Source organism: Tachysurus vachellii, chromosome 1 (genome assembly GCF_030014155.1).
Source record: "Tachysurus vachellii isolate PV-2020 chromosome 1, HZAU_Pvac_v1, whole genome shotgun sequence".
Taxonomy (NCBI): Eukaryota; Metazoa; Chordata; class Actinopteri; order Siluriformes; family Bagridae; genus Tachysurus; species Tachysurus vachellii.
Window position 1 is genome coordinate 12,063,851 of NC_083460.1, and position 10,286 is coordinate 12,074,136.

At 39.4% G+C, this 10,286-nt stretch overlaps 1 protein-coding gene across 4 annotated transcripts; it reads left to right on the top strand.

Moving 5' to 3' along the window:
• The first annotated feature begins 1,314 nt into the window (after window positions 1-1,314).
• Window positions 1,315-10,187, top strand: slc39a6 (solute carrier family 39 member 6). Of its 4 annotated transcripts, none has more exons than XM_060872578.1 (12): window positions 1,329-1,419; window positions 3,459-3,502; window positions 3,648-4,366; window positions 4,926-5,070; window positions 5,196-5,282; window positions 5,718-5,887; window positions 5,979-6,164; window positions 6,505-6,592; window positions 6,741-7,082; window positions 7,288-7,368; window positions 9,043-9,233; window positions 9,637-10,187. In XM_060872578.1, exons 3-12 carry the CDS (start codon window positions 3,668-3,670, stop codon window positions 9,787-9,789), a joined length of 2,142 nt encoding a protein of 713 aa, XP_060728561.1. In that variant the 5' UTR covers window positions 1,329-1,419; window positions 3,459-3,502; window positions 3,648-3,667; the 3' UTR covers window positions 9,790-10,187. The 4 variants fall into 4 exon arrangements, with proteins under 4 accessions (XP_060728551.1, XP_060728561.1, XP_060728533.1 ...); XM_060872559.1 differs by lacking the exon at window positions 1,329-1,419 and adding an exon at window positions 2,088-2,194; XM_060872568.1 differs by lacking the exon at window positions 3,459-3,502 and having other exon boundaries at window positions 1,315-1,419.
• The last annotated feature ends 99 nt before the right edge of the window (window positions 10,188-10,286 follow it).

Genomic DNA, 10,286 nt, shown 5'->3' on the forward strand with positions numbered 1-10,286 from the left:
GTTAATATGTCTAATTCAGGAAAAACAGGCAGGTGTAAGGAAATAAGCAACTTTGACAGAAGCCAAATTGTGATGGCTAAATAACTAGCCAGAGAATAAACAAAGCGGAAGCTTTTGGGGTGGTTCCAGCATGTAGGGCTTAGTGAATACCAAAAAATGGTCCAACATAGGACAACCAATGAACTGGTGACAGGTCATGAGTACCCAAGACTAAGATGAAGGGACATGCAGATATTTTGCATTGCAAAATAGAGGAAGAATAAAAATATTTAGCCATAACTATCATAACAAGTTAGTGGGAAACAGCCTTGTTTTAGGTAAATTTTATTTTAACTGTTCTGTTTTACTATCAACAAGGTTGTTGTGTCGTTTTTTGTTTTGTTTTTTGACAGAAGTTTTATTTTAGATTGCTCTGTTGTCAAGTAACAGAACATCCTGCAGTAACATGAAGCTTCAACATAATCAACACATCCAGTGTGAATATCCACAAATCAAAGCTAGGTGACTCACCTCCCTGCAATTCTTTATACTTACTTTGCACCTTCCTACTGTTACAAAGGCTACAGGGAAGAACTGTTTTCAGATCAAAAGATAGATCAATTGTTTACTTTTTTTTCAATTATACATTTTATTTTATTTAATTAAAAATATCAGGAAGCACACCCATTCAACACTTTAACCCCTGCAATCTTCAAGCTAAACCAAATGCTCGTAAGACATGGGAAATGCTATTGCAAATGGATTTTACTTTTCCAGTTGAAATTTGGCAGACATTGTAAGAAATTACAGAATGCCTCAACCCAGATTCCACTCCAAGATACATGTCAGAATGAGTTCATTCACAAAATGGCCTTAATATGATGGAGGAATATGAGTAGGATACTAAATTAATAACCTTTAAATTAATTTTAGCATGGGAGTGGCAGCAGGACATCAGGGACCAATTCTGAGCAAAGGTGTACGTCATTCGCTCATTTTCTACCGCTTATCCGAACTATTCTCGGGTCACGGGGAGCCTGTGCCTATCTCAGGCGTCATCGGACATCAAGGCAGGATACACCCTGGACGGAGTGCCAACCCATCGCAGGGCAAAGGTGTATGTGGCCATCATATATGCACATCATTTGAATTATTGTAACACCAGGTAAAGTAAAAAATATCCTGCAAGCCTCTTCTACTCCTCTGGACAATGGTCCGAAACACAAGGCCAAAGCATTTCAGAAGTGGTTAAGAGCAAAAAAAAAGTGTATGTTCTACAGTGGCTAAGTCAAAGTCCAGATCTGAGTCATGCTGACAATCAGTGGAACTGTTTGAAAATTGCAGTGAACAAACAGCCAGCCAATCTGCAGAACGGGAAGGATATCTTCTATACAGAATGGGAGAAATTCACCCCAACATATTGCTATACTGCAGCAAAAGGTAGATCTATTACATACTAGTCTAAAGGGCCGAATACTTCTGCAGCATTTAGCAGTTTTTAAATTTCATTTTTAAAGCTCTGCTGAGAAATAATGGTTTTTTTTTTCTTTGAAAATGTACTTTAAAAGCACATTGGTTTAAAATAAAAAAAATACTGGATGAAACAATTTGTGTGTTATTTGTAATCCAGGCAAATTTGATTAATTTAAGCTGGTTGAACGCTTGTAAAAAACAATCTTCTCTCGTAACTAAAATCTATAACGCCATCGCCTCCGGCTTGCTCGTTAGGGATAGGGATATATATATATAGTATCATAAATTTGAGTTAATGTTTTTTAATAATTCTAATCTTTAATTGTATATATTCTTTTATTTATTTTTATCCATCAATTTGATATATTTTTCCTATTTTCTTATTATTGTATATTTATTTACTTTTTCTCTCTCTTCTGTTTCCATACTTCTGTAAAGCTGCTTGGAGACAAAAAGAATTGTTAAAAGCGCTATAGAAATAAATTGAATTGAAATCGAATTGAAATTGAATTTGAACTCGATTTGTTTCACATTTTGTAGTTCGAATGCACGCAGGTCGGTAATTACGTCATTGCTCCGACTTCCCATTTCCGATGTAAATTGAAAGCACCACGTGTTCATGACGTGTGAACAGAGCGGTTCCGTAACCGGACCGATTTAGACTTGGAGCTTTAATGACGTGTTGTTAGCAGTAAATTCGATAAAGGCGCTGTCTTTGTATTGCTGCGTGGCTGCAGACCAGGTAAGTGTGTGTTACTACACCGGTCTGTGTAAGTAAACAATAATAATAAGATAAACAGCACCGACCGGGCCGGAAACTAACAACACCTCGCGTTTTCTGTCACACATTGTTGTGTTTAAATGTGTTTAAATGTGTTAAACGTGTTAAACACAATATGTTATGGTGCGTCTGTGTATACAGACAAATGTTTTGTTCTGTGACTGAGAGTTCCATCATGAGCCGTTAAATGGCGTTTTTACTTCCTCATAATTAACTTTAGGATTTTTACACGTTCATTAAACATGAATAGTGGTCGGATATTGAGCCGAATCACAGGTTGGATATGAATATAAACGCAGAATGTACTCAAGAGTTAACAGGATTCGGATCATCGCGCCATATGTCGAGCATCTCTGGTGTGATTCATGTTAACACAACACACCACAACGCCTCATGTTAACAAGACCTGTGTTTTGTTGTTGATGAGGTGTTGTGCTGATGACGATATGTTGTGGTGTTCAGATGTGGTGTGCTGATGGTGATGAGGTGGTGTGGTGTTAAGATGGTGGTGTGCTGATGGTGATGAGGTGGTGTGGTGTTAAGATGGTGTTGTGCTGATGGTGATGAGGTGGTTTGCTGATGGTGATGAGGTGGTATGGTGTTAAGATGGTGGTATGCTGATGGTGATGAGGTGGTGTGGTGTGCTGATGGTGATGAGGTGGTGTGGTGTTAAGATGGTGGTGTGCTGATGGTGATGAGGTGGTGTGGTGTGCTGATGATGATGAGGTGTTGTGCTGATGATAAGGTTTTGTGTTCTTAACATGAGGCACACCAGAGATGCTCAACATATTTTGCAATGTTTAGGTAGATGGTCCTCAACAAAGTAACAACTTGGCCCTTGAAAAAGTCACTCAGACCGTTTTGCTTGCCCATTATTCCTGCATCCATCACAAACTTTAAGATCACTTGTCTAATATAATCCACCCCTTCACAGATGCTGTTATAATGAGATAATCAACGTTCTTTGTTTCACCTGTTTCAATGTTTTGTCTGATCAGTCTTCATATCGTTGTACATATGAGAATGCATACAGTCTAGTGCAGTGTACTTCAGCAATGAGTATATTTGTGGAATACTGCAGTTTAATGCACAAGGTTTTGACAGAAACCGGGTAGTTTTGATTATTCATACTAACTGAGGGTTATACCCAGATCATATATCGTACTAGATGTTTAGTATATGAATTTTTATTGGTCATCTTTAGTAATTACTTTGTTCTGGTCAGGGGTTTGGTGGAGCTGCAGCCTATGTTGGATCACTAGACACGAGGTGGGAATACACCATTCCATCACAGGGCACCATGCACATTTAAAATGACCCGCTTGTTCATGCCTAGAAACAGTTATTGTACCCAACAAAATGAAAGCATTGCTTTATCAGGTTATAACTTTTAATTGTTTGCTTATGTTTGCAGCAAAAGTCACTGTTCCCCAAATGGCAATATGGATACGGTTCCTGATAGTGACAGCTCTGCTGCTGGTCAGGCCCTGCTTGATGGTTGTGAATGGTGACTGTGACCCGCCTGTAGTGGAGAGGGACAGACTTTTAGCAGAGAGAACACAGCAGCAACATCTGCATGCACTTTTCTTAAAGTACGGTGAGAATGGGACCATCTCACTGGCTGGTCTGCAAAGGATGCTTGAGGGATTGGGACTAGACCGGATCAGGAGAATTACAGTGCAACACCATGGAAACAAACATGACCACACACATTCACATGCACACTCACCAACACATACACACAAACACACCACACATATGCATTCTGTTGGTAGCAAGAAGGATGATGATGGTTCCAGTGTGGAGAAGAGTATCTTAACCTCCAGTGTGAATCCTGACTCTATTTCTGTGAAGAAGAGCCAATTAGATATTCACCACAATCTCTACATAAAGAGAGATTCTGATGCCTCTGCTATTCTGACAACGCCGTCTTATGTAGCCAAATCACGCCGATCTGAACGCAGCTCAGACAACAACCTCATGGACTCTGACTTTTCCCAGACCAATGCAACACACTCAAACACCTACCACAATGAGAACACGTCCACAAGCAACCTGGATGACCACAATAACCATGACAAGAATGAGAAAATTCTTGAGAAAAGTCCATTAAGCCATGACTTCAGTCAAGAGGTAAATACTAAAGATATTGGGTTAAAATATTGACATAATTTCTATTGATCACTGCTACAGTACATAACTTCTAAGTAGCTTTAACCAGCAGTATTGTCCGTCTACTGTTTCTAACATTGGCCACAAATGATTACCAGTTAAAATATTTTATCACATGGAAGCAAGTTATGTAATTTGGCCCAAATTGTTGTGCAATGTGGAGAATATCTTCAGAGATAGTATGTTTAAAGTAAGCCTATTTTAGTCAAATTTATTTTCATTCGTAATTAAAAATGTCTGCACCACACCATGGTTTATAACACTGATTAATTGTTGTAGCCTTGTTCTACTGAACAGCCAATAGGTGCAAAAAACATTCAGCTGTCTATAAAGCTAGCTTTGGTTGCAGCCATCATGCGTACGCACAGACACTAATGAAAAACCCCTGAAACTCTCTCTCTCTCTCTGTCTCTCTGTCTCTCTGTCTCTCTCTCTCTCTCTCTCTCTCTCTCTCTCTCTCTCTCTCTCTCTCTCTGTCTCTGTCTCTGTCTCTCTCTCTCTCTCTCTCTCTCTCTCTCAGTGCCAGAATGCCACCACGATTCTGCAGACGCATGGCATGTCCCAAGAAATGACTCTGTCTGTTAATGACTTCAGCTTCCTTTGTCCTGCTCTTCTTGTGCAAGTTGATTTCAAGTCCTGCCTTCTGCATGCTGAGAAGCAATCAGGTTTGAGCATAGATACTGTGATTTGCATAGAAATTGCTTTATACTCAAAAATAATAATTTACAATATGTAATCAGTCAATATAGTGGCTGAAAAATGATTTGGTTATTTCTTTATTTTAAAGAAGATAACGATCACATTCACCACCATCACCACCACCATCACCATGATGAAGCTAGTGGACAAAGCCAGAAGAATTTTCCCATTTATATGGGTAAGTATGTGAACAGTGTCAATGTCTACAGTGGATATAAAAAGTCTACACGCTGCTGTTAAAATGGATTTCTTTTTTTTTTTGTGATGAATCCTGCCAGAACCTTTTTTTTATCTTGATTGTGAAACTGCACGCTATATATTACAGTGAAAATCATCATTTTAGTGGAAAAAAGATAAAGAAAAATGTACAATAAACTGGTTGAATTAGTGTGCACACTTTTAAACTAATACTAAAACACCGTTTAGATTTTATGAGTTTGGAACATCTCAATATTTTGCTATTTCTGTTTTGGGAGATTGGATGTATTTTTTTGGTGAGCTTTAGCCAGGTTAACCGTGAGCTACCACCTCCACTTGGCTTGTTGCAGCATCATTGTATACTTGCATGAATGAACATTTGTGTGTAATGAAATTGTTTGTTTGTCTCTTACAGCATGGATTGGAGGTTTTCTCTCCATCACGATAATCAGTTTGCTGGCTCTGGCTGGTGGAGTCCTAATACCATTTATCAACAAAGTGTGTTTTAACTTCCTGCTCAGTTTCCTGGTTGCCCTTGCAGTAGGCACGCTCAGTGGAGATGCCCTACTGCACCTTATCCCACATGTATGTTCATAAATGGTATTAGTTCAACTGTAATATATTCTTCAAAAGCAGTTTGTCACGCGCCTCCTTAACTGCTTTTTCTGTCTGTCAGTCTCAGGGTAACCACAAGCACCATCATGCTGGCAATGAAAGCTTGGAGCATGGTCTCCAAGACAACAGTGAAGATTCCCTTAAGCCTGTTTGGACAGGGTTGACTGCATTGGGAGGAGTTTACATCATGTTTCTCATTGAGCATTTTCTGACCCTTGCAAAAATGTTCAAAGACAGAAAACAAAAGGTTCGACTAACACAAGCTAAAGTAAAGCTCTGACACACACATACACACAGAATATTTAGTCTATTGTATGCCAGCTGAGTCAACTTCAGCCATCCTTCACAGTTCAGTAGTGTAACATGCATGCTAATGTTTAATTAACGATTTAACAATTTAATTGTTAAATAGCAATAATAAATCAGCAATTATAACCAAGTACAAAAATTTATTCATCTATTCACTTACCTTTTTTTGGCTTTCTACGTGACTTGAACTAGTGTTGAGGTACATCACGTCTGTGCATTACGGTGGCTAACATATGACCCCATGAGATGTGTGTGTCTGGGTGGATGTGTGTTTTTAGGAGCAGAAGAGAGCAGAATTGGCTGCTGAAATGTTAGAGTCTCAGAATGTGCCAGTTATAGCTGACGTTATTGTCAAACCTTTCGATGGTAAGTTTGTGTGACTGTTCAATGCAATATATTTGCAATATACAGCCATTATTAAGAGTGTTTCTTGACATCCAAGGTATTTGATGTCCAATGAGAACTTGTTCAAAGTGAACATGTTTATATTCCCCTCTTTTCTTCTCTTCATTAGATTCTGAGCTGAATGGCAAGCATGCGTGTGGACAGGGTCTGCCAGAGGAGGAAGAAGTGATGTTATCTGAGGGTTGCTACACCGATGAAGAATGTGAAAACAAGTGCCACTCCCACTTCCACGATACTGTTGGCCAGTCAGACGAGCAGCACCACCATCACCACAACTACCACCATATTCTGCACCATCACCACTCTCAAAACCATCATCCCCACACTCACACACACAGACATACACAATCTTATTCTGTAGAGCATTTTGAGAATGCAGGGGTTGCCACCCTTGCTTGGATGGTCATTATGGGGGACGGCCTGCACAACTTTAGCGATGGGCTGGCTATAGGTAAATCACACTCAGGATTGGATGTTTATTTTTTTAAAAACAACATAGCTTCACATTAGGTACAGCTCACTGATAAAGTGGCAATGAGTCAATCATGCAGATTTATACAGCATTGCTGTTTAGCGACTTGAACGCCTTCTGAAACTCATCTCTTGTCTCTTTCATCTCATGTGTGTGATTTTTATTTATTTATTTCATTTTTTAGGAGCAGCCTTTACAGAGGGTTTGTCTAGTGGTCTCAGCACTTCAGTTGCTGTGTTCTGCCATGAGCTTCCTCATGAGCTAGGTAAGATGACCAACATCAATGGGGAAATTCAATACTGTGCGAGCTTTACTGCATACGGTGTTGGTTGCATTGGTTTATTAGTGTATGCAAGAGTTTTATTTCCAAGGAAAACAACATTCCTGCACAGCTTTCCGGGTTATTTGATGCTTTGTGCTGTGCCTCGACTTTGAACCGCACACCACACCCAAACATTCTTGCCTCACTGCTGAGGAAGAGAAAAGACTGTGTAAATAATTTGCATTCCACCGTCTAATGTCCTTTTACATTATCGAATTTAGTAAGCCGATACCTCTCATCTGTCTTTGAAACATGCAACTGTTTATCACTGCTAATTTTACCTAGAGGTGGCATTAACTGTACAGTGGAAAGATGACTAGACAAAATATACAGCATATGAAACGTTAGAGTTAATGATGAAATATAGTGTCATGATACTAGATGACTGTTATGAATAAATTGTTTAAGAACTTAGTTGGATGTGGTAGTAGGTACTGAGACAAGTCCAGAAGTCCATGCTCTCCTGTTTGAGGGCTTAATGCTGTACTGAAGGAAGCTCCTGCTCATTCTCTCTTTGTTTACCTTCAAGGAGTGGAAGTGTTTTGCTGACCACATCAGAGAGAAGAGTCCATTGTGTGGAAGGTTGCGTTCTTTCTTTTTTTTCTCTCCTGGTGTTGGTCTAGCACGGCTTACTGCATATGGACTGCGGTTAGCTCAGGGAGCTCAGTGCAGATGGTACACTTAGCTGACTCTCACCACTCTCTGGAGAGCTCATCTGTCCTACTGGGGTTCATTGATTGTGAGTGGTTGGTATGTCATTTTCTGCTTTGTTCAGAAGTCCACCATCAACACCTTTGTCTTGCAGATGTTCAAGAGGAGATTGTTGTCCTGGCACCATATCTCCAGGTTTTTAACCTCTTTTAGGCAGCTGGTCTTGTCATTGAAGATCAGGTCCACCACAACAGTGTCGTCAACAAAATTGACAATGTTTGTGGAGCTGGAAGTGGCTACACAGTAGAAGGTGTAGAAGTACAGTACAGCATTCAGCTTAGAACACAACCCTGGGGGGTTTCCATTACAGAGGGTGAGGAAGGGTGGGACATGTTTGCCCACCAATAATGCTTGCGGTCTCTCTGTAAGGAAGTTGGTGATCCATTGGCACAGGAATGGGCTAAGTCCCAGGGCCTGCAAATTGGTGTTAAATGCTGAACTTTCATTTCTGCTGTCCAGTCGGTTAAGGGTTTTATGTAGGAGGTATATAATGGCGTTCTCAGTTGAGGACAAGTTTGGACAGGTTTTAAGTATGCAAATTGTATTGAGTCCAGGATGTTGTGTCAATGTCTTTTGAAGGCATCCTTGCTTTAAAGTATTTCTTCACATGTTTTGCAGAGGACTTTTTGAGACAAGAATCATTTGTGTTATGTCAGTTATTACTCCTCTACCACATCTCACACACCCCTTTTAGTGCAGCCCCATGCACACACATGCTAAAATGGTCTAATTGCAAGGATGAAACTTCAGAATACTAATGCTGACTGCTTTATTTGTTGGATCCGTATTGTATGGTAAAACTAATGAATTGAGTTTCAGTGATGCTGTGGCATCTGTAAAGAAATCACTTTCCCCTGCATCTGAGAAATTTGGCTAAAGTCTTAAAATTGAATTCTTTATTTCTAGGGGATTTTGCAGTTCTGCTGAAGGCTGGAATGTCTGTGAAACAGGCAATTCTTTATAATTTGCTCTCAGCAATGATGGGCTACCTGGGAATGGTTATAGGCATTCTGATTGGTCACTACGCAGAGAATGTGGCCACATGGATCTTTGCCCTCACAGCAGGACTCTTCATGTATGTTGCACTGGTGGACATGGTGAGTAACATTTACAGATATTGAACATGCCTGCATAAGAGCACACTTCTATAATGTAAGGTTTTTCATACCTCAAATGTTATAGTCAGTCTCTAAGCAGATGAGTCATTTGTAGTGTTCACACTGGCTTACTCGGACCAAACCTCCTAGAGTAGCTAATAATAAAAAAGCTAATAATAAACAAAGTCATCAGTTGATCAGGAAAATCAATAAAAAGACCATCAGGTACTAGATCATAATTTTTGGGTATTTAATGATTCTTTATTATGCACATTTTTTTTAAAGCTATTTGAATATTCATTTATTAATTGAATTAACACCCTGGCATACGTCCACTTTAAATTCTCTGCTTTTTTCCGCTGTAAAGAAAATGTCCCTGATTTAAGTATTTGTCTGTGTTTAGGTTCCAGAGATGTTACATAACGATGCCAGTGAAGCAGGCTTCAGTCATTATGGATTCTTTGTTCTGCAAAATGCTGGGATCCTGCTTGGTTTCGGCATCATGCTCGTCATCGCCATGTTTGAACACAAGATTCAACTTAGTATTGACTTCTGATTTCATCACCCAACTGCCCACAATTAACATCTGTCATATTTCATACCTTCATCTGTAACTTTTTCGTCTTTGTTTCATTTTACTACGTCTGTTTCAAAATGATGTAGCATCCTGTCCAAAATACTGTAAAGTTCCTCTGTCTCAGTAGGATACATACATTAGTGACTGTTCTCAGCATACAGGAACCAGCAATAGTTTTCCTACTAGTTTTACTGATTTCATCCAGGGTTTCACCTTTGTGGTTGTCTGCATGGTCATCTGAGAGCACAGAATACTTGTGCTGGAATTAAGCTTAAAATTGCATGAGCTTAATATACAGTGATGAGGTTGATGTACCAGTACAACAGTCGATAGAGTGTGTGAGTATGTGTCTTTTGAAAAAGTGGAGACTTTAAAAACATCTTGGTTATTTATGTATGCTGCGCAAATTATATCAGTATTGTAGAGCATTTTATTTGCTGTTACTAGACTATACATGAGTGTAAATGTTGGAAGTA